This window comes from Zalophus californianus, chromosome 15 (assembly GCF_009762305.2).
Source record: "Zalophus californianus isolate mZalCal1 chromosome 15, mZalCal1.pri.v2, whole genome shotgun sequence".
NCBI lineage: Eukaryota > Metazoa > Chordata > Mammalia > Carnivora > Otariidae > Zalophus > Zalophus californianus.
In genome coordinates this window covers 14,229,165-14,252,503 of record NC_045609.1, presented here as the reverse complement: position 1 = coordinate 14,252,503, position 23,339 = coordinate 14,229,165, and the positions used below count along the sequence as shown (strand labels likewise).

The following is a 23,339-nucleotide window of genomic DNA, read 5'->3' as shown; positions in this document are numbered from 1 at the left end:
TGATGCCATGCACATTCATGCACAAGTGTTTGTATGGACATACATTTTTATTTCTCTTGGCTAATACCTAGACGGAGAATTGCTGGGTCATAGAGCGAAGTCTATATTTAACCTTTTCCAAAGTGGCTGTTTTCCAAAGTGGCTGCACATTTTACAGTTCCACCAGCAGTGTATGAATTTTTCTTTTCAGCTCGTCCACATCCTCCCCAACACTTGTTACTGGCCAACATTTTGGTTCTAGCCATCCTCGTGGGTATAAAGTGGCTTCTCATTGTGGTTTTGATTTGCATTTCCCTGATGTCTGTTGATGTTGTGTATCTTTTCGTGTGCTTATAAACCATGTGTGTATCTTCTTTGGAGAAATATGTATTCAGGTGCTTTGCTCATTTTTTTTTTCACTTTTTTAAAGGCTTTATTAGTTTAGAGCAGTTTTGGTTTACAACAAAATTGAGAGGAAGGTACAGATTTCCTATATACTTCCTGGCCCCAAACATGCATAGCCTGCACCATTATCAACATCACTCGCCAGAATGGCACATTTTTTTGCCAAGGATTAACCTACGTGGACACAACATAATCACCCAAAGTCCATAGTTTACCTTAGGATTCACTCTTGGTGCTGTACATTCTGTGGTTTGGACAAATGTATAATGACATACATGCATTATTAAAACATTATGCAGAGCATTTATGCTGCCTTAAAAATGCTCCGTGCTCTGCATATTCATCTCTCCCCCATCCCCCCCACCCTGCCCCTGGTAACCACAGATCCTTTTACAAAAGGTTCTGTAGTTTTGCCTTTTCCAGAATGCCATATATTTAGAATCATATATTATGTAGCCTTTTCATATCAGCTTCTTTCACTTAGTAATAGGCATTTAAGATTCCTCAAAGCTGTTCATGGCTTGATAGCTGTTGTTTAGCACTAAATAATACCCCATTGTATGGATATACAGGTTCTTTATCTGTTCACCTACTGAAAGACATGTTGAAGGTTCTAAGTTTTGGCAGTTATGAATAAAGCTGCTGTGAATATCCATGTGCAGGCTTTTGGATAGACATAACTTTTCACATCCTCTGGGTAGATATCAAGGAGCATGATTGCTGGGTCATATGGCAAGAATATGTTTAATTTTATAAAGAAACTACCAAACTGTCTTCCAAAGTGGCTGTACCATTTGTATTCCCACAGCAATGACTGAGAGTTCCCATTGCTCCACATCCTCGCCAGCATTTGGTGTTCCAGATTTGGCCATTCTTACGGGTGTGCAGTGGTAGTTGGTAGGTGGTAGTTCAGTGTTGTTTTAATTTCCACTTCCCTGGGGATATATGATGTGGAGCATCTTTTCATGTGTGTATTTGCCATCTGCATATCTTCTCCAGTGAGGTGTGTGTATGGTCTTTGGCCCATTTAAAAATCACCTTTGGGAAAAAATAAAAATAAATAAAAATAAAAATCACCTTTGGGGACACCTGGGTGGCTCAGTCGGTTAAGTGTCTGCCTTCAGCTCAGGTCATGATCTCAGGGTCCTGGGATCGAGTCCTGTATCAGGCTCCTTGCTCAGCGGGGAGTCTGCTTCTCCCTCTGCATGCCACTCCCCCTGCTTGTGCATACACACACATACTCTCTCACTCTCCCTGGGAAATAAATAAAAATATTTTTAAAAAATAAATAAAAATCACCTTTGCCCATATTTTAATTGGGATTTTGTCTTTTTTTTTTATTGAGTTGTCAGAGTGCTTTATATATTTTAGGTAGGAGTCGCTAATCATTTATATGATCTACAAATATTTTCTCCCATTCTCTTTGTTGTCTTTTCACACCCCTGTGGTGAGAAACCTACGAGTTTGCTATTTTGCCTGGGCCCACTACCTTTGTGACAGAGCCGTCGCACAGCCTCACCCGATGCCCTAATTCACCTCCCATCTCCTAGAAGACTCCACTTAGAGTTAGGAAGCCCTCACATGGTCTTTTATTTCTTAAGCTTGAGGAGGGCTTTTGGTTTGTTTTCCTAGAGGCACAACAACTTCCTTTCCTAAAAGGAAAAGGAGTTTCCTTTTAGGAAAGTTTTCCTTTCCTAAAAACAAGGAGTCACTTTGAAGACACTATAATTTTCCTGCATCTGGTCCAAAGTTTACAACTGAAATCCAAGAAAGAGTGGTTTATTTCTTTCACCTCCTGAAGAGTCTCTGAAATACAAGCAGGTCTCATCGATCTGAGATGCTCCCAGCTTCATAGCCGGACCTCGTCACGTGGTCCTTGTGCACTCCTGGAGGTATATTTAGGATACTGCTATTTTTGTTTGTTTGTTTTTAAGATTTCACTTATTTATTTCAGAGAGAGAGAGGGCAAGAGCATGAGCAGGGGGAGGGGCAGAGGGAGAGGGAGAAGCAGACTCCTGGCTGAGCAGGGCATGGGCCTCAATCCCAGGACCCCAGGATCATGACCTGAGCCGAAGGCAGATGCTCAGCTGGCTGAACCGCCCAGGCGCCCTTACGATACTTCTATTTAGCATTTCCAGAATAGCCGTAGCTTTTTGTTTCTCATCATCCTCTTAGTTTTCTTCTTTTCCGGCCCAAACTGAGGGTGATGTACTAGGTGATTTCCAAAACTCTTTCCACCTTGTGCTCTTAAACAGTGCCCAGGCCCTCCTTTGCATGGGCAAGCTTACTAGCACGCAGGAGAGGACTGTCACCAAAATGGCTGTGAGTTGGGTTGGGCCCATGGACTCTGCATCCCAGTGTGATTTCATCCCCACTAACCAAATTCATTTGAAGTTTCCTGCAAATGAATACATCTGGGTGAAGACCATTATGCTTACCTATATCATTTCTGGGCAGGGTTGTAGATAACTATTTTGCAATGAAAGTGGTTTTTTTGTTGTTGTTTTTTATTCTAGTCTCTGCTGATACCTTATGTTTACCTATTTGTTGTCTTCAATTAGCTCCAAGGACAGTTGAGTTGAACCCTTTGTCGTTTATTTCTTCCATGTCATTAAGGAATCAAATACTGCTTCAAGGGCCATGGGTGAAAGATGCCTTAAATTCTGCAAATGTCACTGGTGGAGACAGATTTTTCAAGCTACAGTCATTCTTTGTGTCTTAGATGTTTTAGGTTGTTACTGATCCCAAATTAGACTTCTGCTATCAATAGAGCATTTGATGCCAGCTCACTTTAAATAAGCAGTCAAGGTTAAAACAAAGATCGATGAGCTTGTCTTGTGAGTATTTCCCATAAGCTAGCCTCCTCACAGAGCTGCCACCACGATTGGTCCTCTCCCCAGTGAGCAGCAAGTTCAAGACTTGAATGTATCGTACACGCGTGATGAATTGCTTTTGATGGTGTGTTTTTTGTCTTTTGTGTTCATTTTTGTACTTTTGCAGAAAGAGTGGGCTTAGAGTAGAGGGTATGTTGTAGCTAGAGGGGGCATGTTTCAGGCAGTAGATTGAATTGTGTCACATTTGGTTCCTTTCAGCTTGCAGGAAGTAGAGAGAACATATCAGACCAAATAAATCCTTGCCGAGAAGTATTTATAGTAATACAAAATATAGAATGGGTGTACAAAAATCCACTAATAAAAATCATGCCTAATCACTTCTAACCTGTGCCCCAAAGCCACTAGCTGTGGTGGTTGTGCAGAAAGGCGTGGAAGCAATGCATCGTGGGGCCATTCTGTTCTCCCGCCATCATGTCAGAGTGCCCGCCTCCCTCATGGGCTGGAGCCCTCTGGGTTTCAAATACCTGCCTCTGCAAGGTGCCTGGGGCACCACGGAGCTGACCAGGACACAAGGAGTTGGCAGTCCTCTCATCTAAGACAGATACTCCACACAACAGCCTTTTCGCTCATGCACACTGAAGGCAAGATCTAAAACTCCATCTAAGCAGGAGTGAAGAGATGAAGGAAGAGGTTAGACAAGATTTCACTGAGGTTGGAGCAAAGACAGAAGCATCCTAAGGAAGCAGTCCCAAGGGGAGGCACCTGGTCCTTGCCACGCCAACAGGGCACTCCCCCAGGGGGCTGTACCAACTCAAAGCTTTGGGGGCGTGTCCCTTTCACGCCTGCAGGAAGAAGCCAACACTGCTACTCCTTCTCCCTTCTCTTTGTTTCATTACTAGCATCTTCTGAAAATTTACACAGCAAGGATGTAAAAAGGATGGGAGGAAACAAAGTATTCAAAATATGGAAAAGGGAACTGTATGTTCCTTTTGCTGTTGAAATAGACACTTCTATAAAGACAAGGGAACAATGACTTTAGAAGCATGGATCTAAAAGGGTTTTATATAAGAAGAATAGAAATTGTCTAAATATTTTAAGAGGAAAAAATATTTTAAGAGAAAAAAAAACAGTTGCAGCATTATTTGATACATATCTGTACATGAAGGCTTTTCCCATTTTATTAGCATTTGTATCTGCTTACAAGAGACACCTTTTAGACCCTGTAAACTATTCTCAGGCATCATTATTGGTCTCAACCCCATCTACTACTGAACTGAATTTCTAAAAGTAGATAAACTTCTTTAAAGAAGTCTCAAGGAGAAAGTAAATGAATCAGTATTTTTGTGGTAGTTAGAAAAAAAAAAAAAAGGTAGCCTGTTTAGGTTTTGGCTGACTATATGTTATGTATACATATGTATGTGTGTATATATGTGAATGATATGGCCTATGTATAAAACGAATATGTAATATATGTAAAAATCATATTGGACATAAAATACATGCCTCGTTTTCTCTTCTTAGCATTTATCGAAAGCTTTTTTTTATCGGCTGCATTTTACTCTTTTGTGTAAATACACCAAACTTTATTTTCCATTTCCCCGTTGTTGAACCTTTTGGTTGTTTCTCATTTTTTATTTACTCACGGTAAAATTTGGATGGACGTCTTTGTCCGTATATCTATGGTCACATCAGATTATTTCTTGGCAAAATTCCTAAAAATGGAAATAGTAGGTAATAGGCCATAAAGATTTGTACTTTTTCGGAATTTTGATATATATTGCCAACTTTCAGAGGGGTGTATCATTTTTACTTCCATCAGCAGTATGTGAAGTTTCCAAAGATCATCATCTTAACATCGAAATGGGGATTGACCAAAGAATCCCCAAAACAAAGTTTGACTAGATGATTTCAAAAGGTTCCCATCAAACTGGAAAATAAGCAGACAACCAAGCCTGGTTGTCTCACCAACAAATGCTCTCGGCTGGTCACTCGGTGTCACATGGCCCCGGATGCCTCCCCGGAGCACTGACAAGTTCATCTTTGTCAAAGTGACAAGGAGCTAGTGTCATAAGGTAGTTTTGGAATCCATGAGACAGAAATATTCTGACACCAGCAAGAGAATTTTGGGAACAAATCATGCATGTGTGTGTTTGTTTGTTTTAAGATTTTTATTTATTTATTTGTCAGAGAGAGAGAGCACAAGCAGGGGGAGCAGCAGAGGGGGAGGGAGAAGCAGGCTTCTCACTGAGCAAGGAGCCCGATGTGGGACTGGATCCCAGGACCCTGGGACCATGACCTGAGCAGAAGGCAGACGCTTAACGACTGAGCCACCCAGGCGTCCCAAATCATGCATGTGTTTAATCCTCCAAACCTGACCAAGAACTTTAGAGAATTCTTGGGACTTGTCCCTTTGCCCTACACTAGCCAGAATTTTGGGGGAAAGGCATGACTAACTGCCTCAGTCAGGAGCAGGGTGGGCCTCCAGACCTCTGGCTTCTTCTTGCTTTTGTCCACAATTTGTGGGACCTTCTCTTGGAGCCCTACAGCAAAAAGCAGCCTTTGCCTTAAGCAGGATTTTTGTTTGTTTGCTTTTGGAAAAAAGAAAAGAAAAAAAAATGAAGTGTGTTCTTCGTATCCAATTAAATTGTAGAATAAATCTCTCTCCCTTTGTCCTGCCCCTCCTTCCTCTGATGAGTACTACAGTTTCATACGAACACCCGTGCCTACACATGCCCAGTGTAGGTCAACTAATGTCTTGTGCAAAACAAGGAAGAAAATTGGCAATTCTCAAGGTTTATTTTTGGGAAGACCCAATTAGGTCTTGGGAGCCTTTTCTATTTTTTGGCCAGAGGGGTCACCTGGTAAGCCCTGACGTGCAAAGTGTTGACTCTCACCCAGTGAGTTCACAGAGTTATGGGGACTTGGTCAACTGTGCTCTGAGATAATGGTCTCTGCTTCTAATGACACTAGTTTGGCCAAGAACCATACCCAGTAACGAGGACAGGTTCGTCTGTTCTTTGGGATAGGGGAGCAGAGTGCGGCGAAACGCAGAGGACAGTTCCGCCTTAGGGGCAAAGTGAGCCTGGACCAAGACTTCAGGGAAGCAAGTCTAGCAGGGAGGAGGCTGTAGTCACCGGCGTGCCAGGGGGCTTCCCCTTTCCAGTCAGATCAGCAGAAGACGCTTCCCAGGAGGTTCTGCTTGGCCGGGATGACAGTGAGCCTGGAGCCTGGCACGTAGGAGGCCATACTGGGTAGAGGAAGGAGAAGGTGAGGGTGCCGTGTGAATGGGAAGCCCCTGGGACTGGGAAAATTTGGGAAGTAGGAGGTGTGTTAAGTAGTTTTCAGGCACCTGCGTGACACTCTGTAACCCCCCTGCACCACCCCTACAAGGAAATGCATTACATAGTCTCCATGATCCTTGGAGGCTTCTGGTGATTTTTAGATTATATGGAGGCACTGAGCTAGGCCAGACATCAGGAGGACCCAGCTATTTCCTAGATCCAGCCTCACTGGGGAATGAAGGACAATAGCCAGGTCCTCAGGAGAGGAAAGGAGCTGTGGGGATCAGGGTAGGTGTGAAGAGTGGGGTACCCAGAGGTTGCCCGCACAGAGCGGGGTTGGGCTGCCTGGAGCTCCTTTGACAAATGGGTGGGATTTCCCTGACTCCCGAAGGGGCTATGGCCAGGGCTCGTTCAGGAAGCTGATCCTGACAGTACCTGCCTCCTCAGACCTGCTGAATCTGCATCTCTCGATTTCGCATCTTGTCCACTTGTACCACGGGCAAGTTCCTGCTTCTTTCTGCCCTGGGGATTTTCCATCCATCCACCCACCCATCCATCCATCTATCCATCTATTCAACAGTGCTCATTGAGGCCCTCTTCGTAGGCAAGGTCCCTCACTCCCAGGGCTTACAGCCCAGCAGGAAGCTGAAGCAAGTATATAAAAAGCTCTAGGGCAGGACAGAGGTGGTCACTGCCTTCAGAGAAGTGCGAAGTGCTCCCTGACTCCAGAGGAGGCCCTGCTCCCAGAGATCAGGACTTTGGAAACTCGATCCACCCAACTTGGAGGCTCTTCTGTTCTCAGTGAACGTGACCCTGGTCTGCTTATCCTGGCCTGCCCTGCGTTCAGGAACTAAAGAATGGAGCAGTCGCCTTCCCAAACCCATACATTCTCATTTTCAAGCCAGTCTGATGGCCAATCCCCTTGATTCACCCTTGGAAACAAATACCAGCCAAGGGAGTTTGCTGCTGGCATTGACAAGGATCTGATGTAGGTCAGTATTCTAGTTCCCACTCCACAGAGGAGGAAGAGCAGAGGAATCAGACGGAGTCCAGCTGTGGTCGATGAATCATCCGGAACACAGCAAGCAGCTATTTCTGAACTAAATGGCATCAGATCTCTCTCCTCACCTTGAGTCCAGTGTCCTGGTCTCCAAAGCACTTCCTCTGAGATGAATCCAGCAAGGGGCGGAGAGCCCTGAGCAGAAGGGAGTTGGCAAGCATGGTTTTGTCGCTGCTGTTCCCATGGCGGCACAAAGGCATAGTCTGGGAGGTGGCTGAAGCAGACAGTTCTAGAAAACTCCAGAATTCTGGGTCCCGTGACTATGCCCCTTGCTTGCTTCCTTCCTCCCTCCCTTCCTCCCTCCCTCCCTTCCTCCCTCCCTCCCTCCCTCCCTCCCTTCCTTCCAAGCTTCCGGTTTTGAGCACCTACTACATACTCCATATATGGTGCTTTGCACCCAAGATAAAGCAAACCAGAGATGCCCCCTCCCCATTAAAGAACCTAGTGGGACAGCCTGGAAATAATGACTCCTGTTCTGAGTGCTGCCTCTCGGCCAGGTGCCCTTCCATGTAGTTCACATGTGTTCCTTTTTCTAATATCCACAACAGCACTGGAAGTTGCCTGCTACTATTATCTCTGTTGTGAGGATGAACTGTTGAACATGGGGAGATTAAACAACGTGCCCACATGAAACCACTGATAAGCAGCACCCCCTTTGCATACTGATCCATGGTGTTGGAAGGGATCTGTGGAAGCTGGCTTGTTCATTTCCTAAAGTGGAAGAGAATGATCATTTCTTATCTTCTGGGGACCAGACATCCTGTAGTTTCTCTACACTGATGATCTGTATGGGCATCTAGGTAGGTCTCTGAAGGTCCCAGGAAAGGGAGCCCCAGCCCTACGCCTGGTCTCCTTCCTGGCCCTGCCGCTCCCTCAGGGCAGCTGCCCTTTCTCAGCATCCACCATTCCACCCCATTCCCCCATGCCGTGGCCCAGTCCTGCAGAGGGCGACCCCGTGGTGTCTGTCACTGGATGCAGGACAGGCTCCTGACTAGGATCCACAGAGGAAGTGACCAGACATCCCATTCCCATCTCCATGCCTCTCTTTTTGTTCATCATGACCCTAACTCTGGGCTCAGAAAGGCCACAAAGCTAGCTGTTGTCTGGTCACCATGGAGCAGTCACAGAGGTGCCTGGCTGTGTCTGCAAGAGCAATCTTGACCTTACCTCTAGCGAAAGAGGAAGAATCCTAGTGGGACCCTAATGAGTCTGAGCTTGTCCTGGTGACGCACGTTGCTGGAGAAGGAACGTGTGAGCTGGGGAAGACCATCAGGTGATCTGTCTAATGGTTCTTGTTTCCCTGAACTTACACACGGAGTTATTGATAAAGGTTATCAATTATTCCTGCCAGATCAGGGGAATGAGCTGCCCAATGTATGGAGTTAATTTCTTTCAATCATTAGATCTTCTCTCCTGTTGGAAATACCAATGCATGCTCCACTTTGAAAGCTTCTAATGCTGCAGACTGATTTATTTGGGTAAAACTCCATTTCTGGTTCCTGGAACTACTTTAAGTGATTATTTTTAAACATTGGTAACCACAAAAATAATTTGTTATTCTTACTATTGAATACTGTGAAGAACTATGAAATAGTGTTAATATTTCAGGGTAAATTAATTGAAGTGGGCTGTTTTCCGACTACTGAAAACCTTAGCTGGATTTTAAATTTTTTATTATTTATTTTGAAGAGATTAAGTAAAGCTCTCCACATAACTTAAAAAGAATATAATTTTTAATAGTATTTTTCAAACCACATGCCTTATGACCCACGAGTGAACCATACTAAAACCAACTTACTTGATTACAATCAGCATTTTTTTTTTCAATGAAAGAACAGAACAAGATAAATTGGAATGGAACAGAATAGAATAGAATAGAATAGAGTGTTCATGCCCAGTAAGGGTAGTATTTTATTAAATATTCAAATCAGTTATATATGTGTTTGTATATGTAAAATATATTTTTACCAATTTGTAAATTGATAGATTATTAGCAGTACAATTCATCCTTTTTAGTGTGGAACTCTATGAGTTTTAACAAAGGTAAATATATTTCTGTCAAAAAAGTGAGAAAACCACTTAAAACGAGTCCATTTAACTAACTGAGATATTCATGAAGGATATGGTTCTTTTAAGATCTTTGGAGGCAGTGATAACTGTCTTATCTGGGAAGATAATTTCATACACCCCAAATTTTAAAGCCAAATGGGACCTTGGAGATTGTTCAGTCAATGGTTTTCAAAACTTTCTTTGTACAGTGGCAACTTTTTAATAAACTAAATCTAACACGGAACCCCCAACATATAAAAGTGGCGTTGACTTGCACAGAGACTAGGAAAAACAGTTTGAAAACTACCAATGGGGTCTGTCTTGTGCCCAAGTTGGGAAACTGAGGCCAGAATAGGCTGAGTGACCTACCGAGGTTGACCACTCTTTTGGCAGAGCTGGAGCTCAAACTCAAGCTGGCATTGGCTGTCATGTCTCTTGGGCTCAAGAGAATCATGAGTGTTACTTAACCCCACGAAGGGGATTGGGTGGATACCTTTTTGGAACAGTGTAGTGTGTCTGTATAGATGCATACCATTACAGAAGAAAGGATAGGCCAATGATCACCATGGACAGCAGAAGTATGAGTCAGTCCAAGTTGTTTGGGCAACACAAATTATTTAAGGAAGTTGAGCCTGAATATAGAGCCAGGCTTGGGAGCCCAGTACCAGAAAGAAAAGTAGTAAGCCTCCAGAAAGTGAGGAATCAGCCAGGTCCGTAGAGCTGCCCACTTCCTGATGATTCATCCCTGGGTTGTCTGCCTCTCTCTTCCTGAAGGGCCATAGCTAGGCCCCCACCTGGAGTTTCAGTTTAAATCTAGCCTCTTGGTCATACAAGAAACTGGCTGATTTGTCTCCTTTCTTATCTGGGACTCTTCTTTCACTTCCTTACTCTTTGGTTTGTGAGTGGGAAGTGGGGGGCAGGCAGGGAGGCTGCTGTGCAGGTCAGGGAATATAAAACCCATACTCATGGTATGTGAGTTCTGCATCATGGGCTTGTTACTCCCTGTATCTATTTAGTGAACTTGCTTCAGTGTTTGGGCCATAATGCTAAGAACACAAAACCCACCGACTCTTTATGAGCCTGCTATACCAGAATACCACAGATTGCCATTAAATATCCCACCACCCCAACCTCATCGATGAAAAGAGAAAAACAAACCATAGAGTGGGGTTAGTAACAAAGAACATTCTTCTATCAGAGCAGATACCACGTCCTGTAAAGCTGAGGAAATACTGGGTTTGATGAGCAAACCACTGTCCCATACATTTTTATTTTTTTTATTTTATTTTTTTGCATTACTTTTTTTTTAATTTTATTATGTTATGTTAGTCACCATACAATACATCATTAGTTTTTGATGTGGTGATCCACGATCCATTGTTTTCGTATAACATCCAGTGCTCCATGCAGTACGTGCCCTCCTTAATACCCATCACCAGGCTAACCCATCCCCCCACCCCCCTCCCCTCTAAAACCCTGTTTGTTTCTCAGAGTCCATAGTCTCTCATGGTTCATCTCTCCCTCCGATTTCCCTCCCTGCATTTTTCCCTTCCTTCTCCTAATGTCCTCCAGGCTATTCCTTATGTTCCACAAATAAGTGAAACCATATGATAATTGACTTTCTCTGCTTGACTTATTTCACTTAACATAATCTCCTCCAGTCCCGTCCATGTTGATGTAAAAGTTGGGTATTCATCCTTTCTGATGGCTGAGTCATATTCCATTGTATATATGGACCACGTCTTCTTTATCCATTCATCTGCTGAAGGGCATCTCGGCTCTTTTCACAGTTTGGCTATTGCAGACATTGCTGCTATGAACATTGGGGTGCATGCGGCCCTTCTTTTTACTACATCTTTTGGGACTTCATCAAGATAAAAAGCTTCTGCACAGCAAAGGAAACAGTCAACAAAACAAAGAGGCAACCCACAGAATGGGAGAAGATATTTGCAAATGACACTACAGATAAAGGGCTGGTATCCAAGATCTATAAAGAGCTCAAACTCCACACCCAAAAAACAAATAATCAAGTCAAAAAATGGGCAGAAGATATGAAAAGACTCTTCTCTGAAGAAGACATACAAATGGCTAACAGACACATGAAAAAATGTTCATCATCATTAGCCATCAGGGAAATTCAAATCAAAACCACATTGAGATACCACCTTACACCAGTTAGAATGGCAAAAATGGGCAGGGAAAGAAACAACAAATGTTGGAGAGGTTGTGGAGAAAGGGGAACCTTCTTACACTGGGGGTGTGAATGCAAGTTGGTACAACCACCTTGGAAAACAGTGTGGAGGTTCCTCAAAAATTTAAAAATAGAGCTACCCTGTGACCCAGCAATTGCACTCCTGGGTATTTATCCCATACATTTTTAGAAGATGATGTTAATAAATATGACCTTGAAAAAATCACCCTAGTTCCTCTTTCAGATAAATTCCTATAGTACTAAATTTAAGACAGGTAGATACCCAATGACACCTTTGAGTTATTAGCTCACACCAACATTCTCCAAAGAGGAATAGGGTCCAAATGAACGATCCTCTTGCCTAGACATTACATATACAGGGTTGTTTCCATTGATAATTCAGGGATCATGTCTCTGTCTTTATTGAAAGAATTATTAATACCTTTTTTTTTGTAATTTGAGATTTGAGTTTTTAAGTCGGGAACTTGTGTGATTTTCTGGGTATCCCTGAAATAGGCCATAGTAGCCTCACTCTAACATAGGGTTTTAAATTGTTGGAATTCTCAAAATACTAGTGTGTGCTCATATACCAGCATACAGTTAACATTCTAGAATACTTAGATAATTTTCTTCATGTGAGTTTTTAACTATGCAGCCTCACCACACTCACTCCCAACAAAGGTGTGCACTGACGGGATCACTTCTCATATGGTTAAGCAGGAGGAACTCCTATTTTTAAAAGGAGTATAGGGAATATTTGGGGGGGTAAGATTTTTTTGGTTGAAACACAAGGTGTGAGCTGATGGAGTTGGGTGTAGAAAACAAGAAACAGCACACAGTTCTTAAAATTAAGGGGGGGAAGTTGAGATAACAATTGGTACCTCCTCTTTGATAAGGAGAAGTTGACAGACACAAGAAGATGATGACCTTTCAGGTATCAGAAGGTCCTGGGCTATCCTGTAGGGGGAAAAAGGTTTAGGTATAATTACTTAATGAGTGAAGTCAATGACAGGAGTATTTAACAATAATAATCATCTATTTAACTTATACATGACATTGCAATAAATAGAAAGCAGATCTATAAAAAACAGATAAATATTTATTGGGCACTTTTGTTGTGAGCAACCCAGTAGGATGTGGACAGGCTAACTTAAAGTGCTGGGGGAGACCCAGACTCCAGGAGGTTCAAGAGCATGATGAAATCAATCAAAACCACATTCAAGTGGCAGGAAATGGGTTATGGGTTACTTGACTAGTATCTCCCACCTGAATTGGAATAGTTAAGTGGAATGTTTGCATTTTGCATCCACAACATAAGAGAAGAGCATGGCAGGTTTTTGATTCGTTCAGACTGGGATTTTCCTGCTTGGACAGTTACTCACTCTATGACCTGGGACATTTTATGTAACCTCTCTCAGCCTCAGGTTCCCCATCTATAAAACAAGGTAACAACGATCTCACAGAGCTTTTGTAAATAAGTAATGAAATGGCATCTGTAAAACAAATTGACTTGGTACTTGATAGCAAATAGGTACTGCTAGTCTGTGATACCTGTTTTAGTTACTGTGTATCTAATAAATGTTGATTGATGAACTTGGTGAAACAACACATAAGAATGTTATGTTTATTAAAAAGGTCCTCTTTATATAAGATGGAATTCTTTTGCTTTAGGCTTCTTTGTGCTTAATTTTTACAAATCTAATCCACAAAATTGACTTAAGAGTGTCATCTCTAGGGGTCGCAGGTCAAGTTCCTTGTGAGAGGCATATAATGTAGAGGCTACCACTAGAGGGCTCTGCAGTGATTGGCTACAGTGATGAGGACACAACCTTGAGAAGCCGTCGCCTTTCGGAGACTCAGGGGCCATCCTGTCCATCGTGGCCCTTCAAGAGGGCAAGTAATAACAGGACAACTTGTAGGAGCCACTTCCGCCAGAGACCTGGGGGTATACAGGTGGATATCACCAGAACCTCTTGCTCTAAGGTCATTCTCTACCTTTACCACTCCACCAAGTCACCCTTCTGGGGGACGAGAATTACGTTGTACAGTAGAATATCAACTTTGAGACAGGAAACTAGGTAGAGCGGGAGCTTCTCAAACTCTGGGTAAGGACTTAACAATAACAACAAAACCTACCATGAAGGGCCACTGAATCTTCAGTTTCCCAGAGGAGGCTGGGACCCAAACTGATGCCTGGGCACGTGTGAGTAAGATGCCCATAAAGCTTTGTGGGCTTCTGGGGCTGCCCAAGCCCTGTGCATCCTACCTGCAGGGCGGTGGTGGGACCCCTTTATTAATGATGCATTATCGTTGGGTAAATGCCCTGGGGACTCGGTGGTCCCATAAAGCTCATCCCAACCGATGATGCAATAGGAGTGTCACTGCTTTTTTAAAGGCATCATTGGCCAGTAGCTTACAGCTGGTTCTGAGTGGGAGCCCTGAGACCAGTGCCTGCAGAGGCAAGTGCCAGACCCGCTGCTGAGACACGAACCTGGGAGCTGGGCCGAAATGAAATTTTCTCCACCTCGCAGGGAGTTGGGCCTCGCCGGCAACGGGGGCAGGAACAGAAATCTCCAAGCCTGGCTTTTCTTGTTGCCACATTGCTCTGTGGACTCTGCATCTTCTTCCCCGCTCTCTACCCCCCCAAAATTGTTGTCCACCGATGCCAGACAAAATAATGGGGCTCCTAGACTCTTTCAAAGAAGTTAAACGCAAGCGGTGGGAAGCTTTGCTTTTTTTCCGACTTCTTCCTGTAAACCACAGTTCAGGACTTGGTGCAGGGAAGAGTCAGCTCTCAATCCGAAGTCAGATGCCTGGCTTTTTTAAACTCGTGAAACACTGAGGTTAAGTTCTCGGGTCTCCCCTCCCGTGAGCTGGTGGCGGTAGAGGGCTAGTCGGGGAGCCGCTGGCCGGCCCCGGCGCCCTGACCCGAGGCCACAACCAGGACAGGGCCGGGAGGGAGGGCCCCGGGCTGCGGGGCTGGGCGTCCCAGGGCGGGGGGCGGAGCAGGTGAGCCCGTGGGGTGGGCGTGGGGAGTGCACTTGTACGTGACGTTGGAGTTTGCAGCAACCTCCAGGCAGGAGGCTGTTGGGCGCGTGTGTGGAGTGGCTGCGCGGCCAGGGAAGATGTGCTCGGAGGGGCGGCCGCCGCAGTGAGCCGGGCGGCGACAGGAGCCCGGCCGGCAGCCCCGGGGGCAGGGCCTGAGCGGCCAGCCGCTCGCGCTCCTCCGCGGCGGAGGCCACCGGGACCGGACCCGAGAGGCGCGCCCCGGCCGGCCCCAGGATGTAGGCGATCGGCGGAGGCGCTCCTGCAGGCGGACGGCTCATCATGAAGAAGCACTCGGCCCGGGTGGCCCCGCTCAGCGCCTGCAACAGTCCGGTCCTTACCCTCACCAAAGTGGAAGGTAACGGCCTGGGGCGGCGGGGGCTGGCGCGAGGTCGCTGCGCCCGGGCTTAGGGGGGAGCCGCCACCCTGCCCGGGCTGCCTGGCCGTGGGTGCCGCCGCGCTCCCCAGGAAGCGTCGCCCGCAGTGCAGCGCCCCGATGCCCGCTGCCTGCGGGGGACTGGCAGCTCAGTAGCTCCCGGGCCGGGCTGAGCCGCTGCAGGGTCCGCGGGGCTGTCCCCGCGCTGCCAGAACACAGCACTGGCTCCTTCCTGCGTGGCCCCCAGCGCATCTGGCAGCAACAGGGGCAGCGGTGGCCTGAGCTCCTGCCGGTCCTGTCCTGGGGCACTTGCCAGCTGGGGCTGGGGAGGAGGGGGGTCTCCTTCACCCCTCCCACCACACACACACCCCCCACTTGAATCCCCTGGGTTTAGAGCATCCCCTCCACTCCCACCCCAACCCCCAGGCAGACCAGAGGTGTTGCTCAGCCCTTGGAGGCAGGAGATGCTGCAGCAAGCCCAGCCATCTCTCCTGCCCCTGAAGCCGACCAGCCCACCCATGTGACTGCCCAGCTCCACCAGCAGCCTGTAAACAGGTCCTTTCCCTGACTCAGGGGAAAGACATAGACACATAATCAGACACAGCTATCATTCTACTGGTCTGGGACCTTCTTTTCTGGAGGGGCCGGGGGGGGGGGGGGGCGGGGATGCAGAGAGAGACCAGCCTCAGTGCTTAACTGCTTCTAGCAGAAGGCGGACTGACCAGTGTCCGTAGAGCTGGCCAGTTTAGCCAAGTGAAGGCTGGGAAGGGGCCACCAGCCAGTCGGAAGAGGAAGGCAGACCCCGTGGGTTCCGGGCCCTCACTTATCCTGAACTAACAGAGCCCAGTGCAACCAGTGCGGAAGGGAAAGCCCAGCTTCTGCCATGCCCTGGGGCCACAGCCTGGAACCCAGACCTCTGTGTGATAGCTTCCAAGGACCTGTATCCCCTCAGGAGTTCTTGTTTGTTACAGGGAGACAGAATCAGTAAGAATAAGACAGAAGCTAGCAGGGCACTTGGGTACACGCAGCCCATCCGCACCTGGGCCCTCTGATCCCCAGCCCATGCTTTTCAGAACGTTTTTCTGCACTAACCTGCAAATACTTGCCTTTTTCATCATTTTCTGTATATAGCAGGTTGCTTTTTCTTTTTTTCCTTCGTGTAGCTGTCTCTTCTTCCCCTCCCCCATCCCCATCTCGGGAGAGACTTGGTATCTGTCATCTACACCTGAATTGAGTGCAGCTGCCGACTTTCCTGAGGGGGTTTGCATTTCCAAGCCTTCTTGGGGACACCGCCCAGATGTACATGCAAGTTGGGGAGAGGAAGGGTTAGATATATATTTACCTTAGGGAACGTGGAAGTGTCCACTCACTCCTGGGGTCCTTGTGGGAAGTCACCCCATGCCCACCTTTTAAGTAAGGCAGGTCGGTGCTGCTCCCCAACAACAGTGTCACCCCTGGTAATCCCCAGCCCATCTTGCAGGACGGGTCTGAGCTGCACTTGGGAGTCAGGCTGGGCACGGATGGTGAGGTCACCCAGGCTTGGTGCTGTGACCCAGAGGTACCACAGGAGGCAGCGGGTGACGTGCCAGACCCAGGGTCACCTTCAGGGAATAAAAATGGGGATACCCTTCCCCAGTTCCCGTAGGGCTACTGTCAGAGGAGCCTTGAGCTTCCTGTCCACGCTGACAACCTTAGCAAGGCACGAACTTGGTTTTTTAGCCAACACTTGCACGTACCTGTGTGTGGGTAGTGGACAGCGTATCTAACGGAGAATCGGAGAGATCAGGGATCAAGACTGCTCTTTCCCCTGTACCGTTGGACTTGTGTAAACTGTAACGGCTGGGCCTCGGTTACCTGCTTTGAGCCCTTGTAAAACAGAAGTAACAACCTACCTCAGCTGACTTTTGGGAATGCAGCGAGGTAGGCTAAGTGATAATACCTAGCACCTGTCTGGCACACAGTAGGTGCTTAATAAATGTCTGGCAGTCCTCCCATCACAGATTGTCTTGTGCCTTCAGCAAACCATCTTGCTGTTCTCCAGGAGTACGTGTGGGGACAGTATCTAGAAGCATCTGCACAGTTCCAGTGATACTAGAAAGCCCCCAGTTCCCGTTCCGTATGGGATCCCTAAGTGTATGTCAGCAGAAGTCTTCACTCCAGGATAAAACCTGCCCTTCGCATGCCTGGGCATATACGTGTAGCACTTTTTTCTCTGCCTGTTGTTTTTGTGTTTTTTTTTTTTCCTTGGTGTTTTTGTTCAGTTTGGCTTTGGGTCTATTTTTGAAACATTTGCATCTCGTGTGCTTGCTCTGGAAGTGCTGAATCATTTTGTTTTGCCTTGGTTGCACAGGGCAAGGTGGTCCCCATACTGTGGTTGTTTCTGTGTGGAACGCAGACAGGCTACAGTGATGGAACGCAGCCAGCAAGAAATATTTATTAGGTTTTGGAGCGTGTCTTCTATGGGGAGGCGAGAAGGCCCCAGCATGCGGTACATCTAAAACCAAAATAGAAAATGCGATACTTGAACTTCAACACAAAAAAATGAACAAGATGACTTCATTTACTCAACAAATACCTTGTCCAACCCTGCTCCATCCTACTCCATGTCCCTTGCCCATTTAGTGAGGCCCCAGAAATGCAAAAACGAACAACATTAGCTTCATTCCCTTAAGGAAGTTTTGGTCTAGAGGAAAAGAGACATGGAGACCGATGAATTTTCTAGTATAAGATAGGAAGTTCTGGTTCAAAGCTAAGAACAGAGTGTCACAGGGCCACTGATTGTTAAGTAACGTGAGGAGTCCTGAGGAGGAGGCCTTCTTGAGGAGAAGACCTTCCTGAGCAGGAGGAAGCCTGTCTGAGGAGGAGGCCTTCTTGAGGAGAAGACTTTCCTGAGGAGGAGGAGGCCCGTCTGAGGAGGAGGCTTCTTGAGGAGAAGACCTTCCTGAGGAGGAGGAGTCCCGTCTGAGGAGGAGGCCTTCTTGAGGAGAAGACTTTCCTGAGGAGGAGGAGGCCCGTCTGAGGAGGAGGCCTTCTTGAGGAGAAGACTTTCCTGAGGAGGAAGAGGCCCATCTGAGGAGGAGGCCTTCTTGAGGAGAAAACTTTCCTGAGCAGGAGGAGGCCTTCTTGAGGAGAAGACCTTCCTGAGGAGGAGGAGGCCCGTCTGAGGAGGAGGCCTTCTTGAGGAGAAGACTTTCCTGAGGAGGAGGAGGCCTGTCTGAGGAGGAGGCCTTCTTGAGGAGAAGACCTTCCTGAGCAGGAGGAGGCCCGTCTGAGGAGGAGGAGTTCTTGAGGAGAAGACCTTCCTGAGCAGGAGGAGGCCCGTCTGAGGAGGAGGCCTTCTTGAGGAGAAGACTTTCCTGAGGAGGAGGAGGCCTCTCTGAGGAGGAAGCTTTCTGAGGTAGAGGTGTTGTAACCGAAGTGAGAAAACTTGTCAGGCACAGAAGGGAGGGAAGGCTGTTTCAGGCAGAAGGAATGGTGTGTGTACAGGCTTGGCCAGGAAGCCTGAGGAGAGAGCAGCTGGGCCCCAGTTAGGGCTTGAGGCTTGAAAAGTGGTTTCCAGCCAGGTTGATGGCATCTGTCCTGTCTGACAGCGTATCTTGTTCTCATATCTTTTGTCTCTCTTTCCCATCGGACTCAGATGCTGAATATCGATCAGTAACACATGTCTAGTCAAGGAGTATTTACTGGGATCGTCTGTGTTCACAACGAGCTAATTCACATTCGGTACAGTTACATTCAGTAGGAATTAGTAGTTGAGAACAGTATAACAGATTTCCCCAAGAGGCCGGCAACGTGCAGTCAGGTGGGAAGAGGACTTTGAAATTAGATGGATGGGGTGAGTGCCCGCCTCTCGTGCTGAGCCAAGTAACTTTGGCAAATGATTGAAGCTCGGGGGAACCCGTTCTCTCCTATGGAAATGAGTGTTGACCCTACAGTCCCTCTTACTAATAAGAGTAATCGGTTTTTTTGCTGATGAGCCTGCCAAGTTGCAGGCACTTTGTTTAGGGAGGTCGCTACCTTATTGCTGTTTCTCCTAAAGGAAGGATAGGCATTGTCACCCCAGTTTATAGACAAGGAAGCTGAGTTTCAGAGAAATCAGTCATGCAAGGTCATGCCGTTGGAAAGCAAGGGTGCTGGGCTCCAAGTCAGTATCTACCTGGCTCCAAAATGTTGCAACACCTCGATACAATTGCATTTCACTGGGAGAGCAGCGAGAATTACATCTGCTCGTGGCACTCTGTAAGCGTTCAGGAAACGTTTGCTCACTGGAGCTCCCACTACAATAGGAGGTAGAGGTCTGGACCGTCCCTGGGGCTCCCTGTTGTTGATATTCTGCTCCTGGGGCAGTCAGCCTGCCTCAGCCACCCCCAGTGTAGGTGTGGCTACTTTGTTTCTATTAATGGGGTAGGGCTGTCATCCTGGGATGCTCCTTGATCGTGTAAGTGGAGACCCAACCCTGCTGGTCCAGTCTGAGAGGGGTCTTGAAAAATATACTGCCAAAGTGTTCCTGTGCCCAAAACTATTTCCCAGGTTGGATTGTCCGAGACCTGAAACCTCAATAACAAAAGTCACTTGTATATTGAACAAATATGTTACCTAATTGGATATTACTGAGGATGAACCAGATATCACTGAGGATGCCAGGGGGAGTCAGTTATAATCCTTGACTCAACAGAGCTTCCAAACAAGTGAGAAATGTCACAAATGCATATAAAGAACAATTACATGTTGGAATCTAATTTTTTTAAAAATTCCATGAAAGGATCATAAAATAAATGGCGTGTTTCAGCAGGGGGTGAGCTCACTTCTGGCCGGGTCGCAGATGGTCACCACACAGCTCTCATGCCCCTGTTCCCCCCTGCTTTGCCAAAATGACACAGTCTAATGACAGTCTTTCCCGCTGAGCCTGGATATGGCCTCAGAATCCTCCCCCTCACCCAGATCCAGGTGATGACGATCCATTCTTTGGACTTGGACTTCAGCATGAGCAGGGCGGCGCGGAAGAGGCTGTGCTGTGGCTTCCGCTGTCACGGGCGGGAGGTTCGAACACAGTGTTCCTGGCCACAGACGGAGGTGCAGAGCCGGGAAAGGCTGGTACTGCGAAGCCGCCGGCTGGGGCCAGAGCTCCAGTTGCTGCAGAAGCTGGGCGGGGAGGGACGGGGCCGGGGTTTGGAGCCCTCCTGAGTGCTGGGCTCAGGAGAGTAGAATGAAGCAGGCAGGAAAGGGAAAGGCACCGTCGAAGTCTGAGAAAATTGGACAGTCTTCTATAGCTGGGTGTTCAAAATGGGTCAAGAAGTCTGTTTCAACAGTCACAACAAATACTTTTTAATAAAGGGTATTTAGGATAGAATCAAAAATACCCAAGTGTCTCACAGACAGTTTCAGCCGGAGGGCTGGAAAGGAAGCCCTCAAAGACGGCTCTGAAGGTTAAGCCTGAGCAATTCAGGGAACAGAGGTGCCGTGAACAGCAATGAGAAGAGCAAGGATAGGAGGGGAAGACACAGAGAAATGTGGACGCGTCAGGGAGGGAAGCCAGGGACCTGAGCTGGTGGCGTTGATCTTCTTTGTAACGTAGGAAGTAGAATCATCTGCCTAAAATCATGGATGGGGACTGGAGGCCTGCAGAGGTGGGAACAGGTTCAGGAGAGCTGTGTTGGAAGAGCCAAGAAGAGATGTAACTCTTAAAAGCCTTTTTGGCAAGTTGATTAACATAACAATAAAAAATTTTTTAAAAAAGCCTTTTTGGCAAGTGATACGTTTTCACTGGTTAAGACATTGTGTGACTCGGGAGAAGATGTGTGGGGAAGAACGCTGGGTGAGGGTCAGGACCCTGACCTCTCCTTTCCTGCTCCCCCACTTGCTAATTAATAGGCCAGACATGTTGCCTCACCTCTCAGAGCCCGGCCTTCTCTTCTCTGGAAAGATAGGGGATTGGAATAGATCTTGTATCAGCCCTTTCACAGGAAACATTCTGTGAGTCTGTTAAGTAGCTTACTCATTAGCAGAGATGGGTTTATCTGATTAAAACCCTTCCCTGGCTATCCTCAGAGTGCAGAGCTCCGAGAAAATGGAACCCGGGACAAATAAGAGATTTGGCCTGTGCATGTGTATGTGCGTGCCTGTGTGTGTGTGTGTGTGTGTGTGTGTGTGTGTGTGTGTGTGTGTGAGTGTGCGCGGGTAGGTGTGTTCATGCAGATGCACGTACTTTCAGGGGTGACTTTGCTATTTCAACATGAGGAGGAAAGCCCAGCCACGTGAGTACAACTTGCCCCGTGAATCTTCAGCAGGAGGGAACTTCTGGCCCCCAGGTGATAGGGTGGTGCAAAGGTATAGGAAGACCTCGGAGAGAAGCTGCAATGCCCAAGCTTTGCTCGGGGCAGGCTGGGTGTTTTTGTAGAAAAGCCTCAGGGCTCGGGATTAGCTGAGCCACGTCAGCCTCTGTTGATGCAGAAGGTGCGAGATAAAGCCTCGGAGGAGGAGTTTCACACCGTAAGGCCGACCCCACTTTCTGTCCTCGTTGGAGCACGTTCAGTCCTGCCTATGCCCGACCAAGCTGAGAAGTTGGTGCTATTTCAGAAAACGGTGCTTCGTTCTTCAAGATAAATTGAATGAGCTCCCACACCACCAGTTAAAATACGGCCCTGTTGTCCCAGGAGAAGGCTCCAGGGTGCACCCCTTCCTTCCTGCAGAGCTGCATTCTGCCCCGAGGGGCCACCCCTGCCTACAGTCTGCCCTCTCGTAAAACGGTGGCTGTCCCTCTGAGCCCCGCCAGCCTGAACTCCAGTCCAAGGAAAAGCCTCAGCAACGGAGAGTGTGTGCATGCTCGCCTGTGTGTGTGTGTGTGTGTGTGCGCGCGCGTGTGTGTGTGTGTGTGTGCGCACGCGGGTCATTGGCGGCCCCAGAATACCACCGGTCTGCATGCGGTGACACCTGCTGTGTGTACAGGCGTGCAGATGGTGAGGTTCGCGGGGGCTGCGCGCGCGGCGCCTGGCAGGGCATGCAGATTCAAACTGGATGCCGGCAAGCTGGCTCACACACAGCCCTTGCTCCCCTCCCCTGGCGACCATCGACCTTCCTTCCCCCGGGGCACACACGGCTTCATTTAAACCTTACCTCCAGCCAGACATTTTCCCACATGTCACATTCGCCTGCGGCTGTGTACGCGCCAGGATTATTGTAAATCCGCTGCACAAGGTGGCATTGTTGGGACACTTGGGAATCACGTGGGGACCTCCAAGGAAATGGGGAGCGGGGTGCACATGGGGTCCGCATGTCTGAGATGTCTTTACTGACACGGAGAGATGGCAGGGGCAGCCGGCCAGACTTAGGCCTGATTCAGTCCAGCTAGCCAACTGCCACAGGGGAGGGCTTCGGGGGGATCGGGGAGAAGCCTCCCACCACCCCACTCCACCCCCCAAAAAGCAGCCTCCATTCACCTCCCAATTCTGTATCCACACCTGGGAAAGAATTCAGGTTTTAAAAACAACTTTGCAGCTGCTGTGTGCTCCGTCTTCTGCAAACTGCCTTGGGGACTCACTTTCCAACGAAGATGCAAGCAATGCAATGCTCAGGAGGTGCACATGAGCTAGTACCTAATATTTAAAATCTAGTAAGCAGGGCAGAAATTTCTCCTCCTCAAAGTTCATCAAAATACATACTCTGTCATCCGCAGCTCGTCCCCACATCGTGCACGGTGGCGCTCACGGTCTGTGCGTCACACCCCCGCAAGCACAGCGCCCACTGTGGGGATGTCCCCAGGTTCCTCAGCTCCGGCTGCCGTAACTAAGTACCACAGGCTGGGTGACTTTGGCAGCAAACACTGATTTTCTTGGTTCTGGAGGCTGGAAGTCCAAGATCAGGGTGTTGGCAGATTTGGTTCCTGGCTTGTAGATGGCCACCCCCTGACTGTGTCCTCACGTGGCCCATGTGCACCCAGGGACAGCATGAGAATGAGCTCTGGGCTAGCTCTTCCTATAAGGCCACACCCTATCAGATCAGCATCCCGCCCTTACGACCTCCTTTGACCTTCATTACCTTCTTAGAGGCTCCATCTCCAAAGGCAGCCACACTGGGGGTTTGGGCTGCAGTGTATGAATTTGGTGGGGAGGATACAAACGGC

The 23,339-nt window shown here is 47.6% G+C and overlaps 1 protein-coding gene across 3 annotated transcripts in view; it reads left to right on the top strand.

The window, feature by feature from the left end:
- SLC35F3 (solute carrier family 35 member F3) overlaps window positions 1–23,339 on the top strand; it is a 400,491-nt gene that overhangs the window by 266,543 nt on the left and 110,609 nt on the right. The window contains exon 1 of one of the 3 annotated variants that reach the window (XM_027596284.1): window positions 14,907–15,202. The exons of the other annotated variants lie outside the window; for them this stretch is intronic. Coding sequence (XP_027452085.1) covers window positions 15,127–15,202 — 76 coding nt within the window. The 5' untranslated portion in view covers window positions 14,907–15,126. Of the gene's footprint in view, window positions 1–14,906; window positions 15,203–23,339 lie in introns of those variants that run through there. 3 annotated transcript variants of the gene reach the window in all.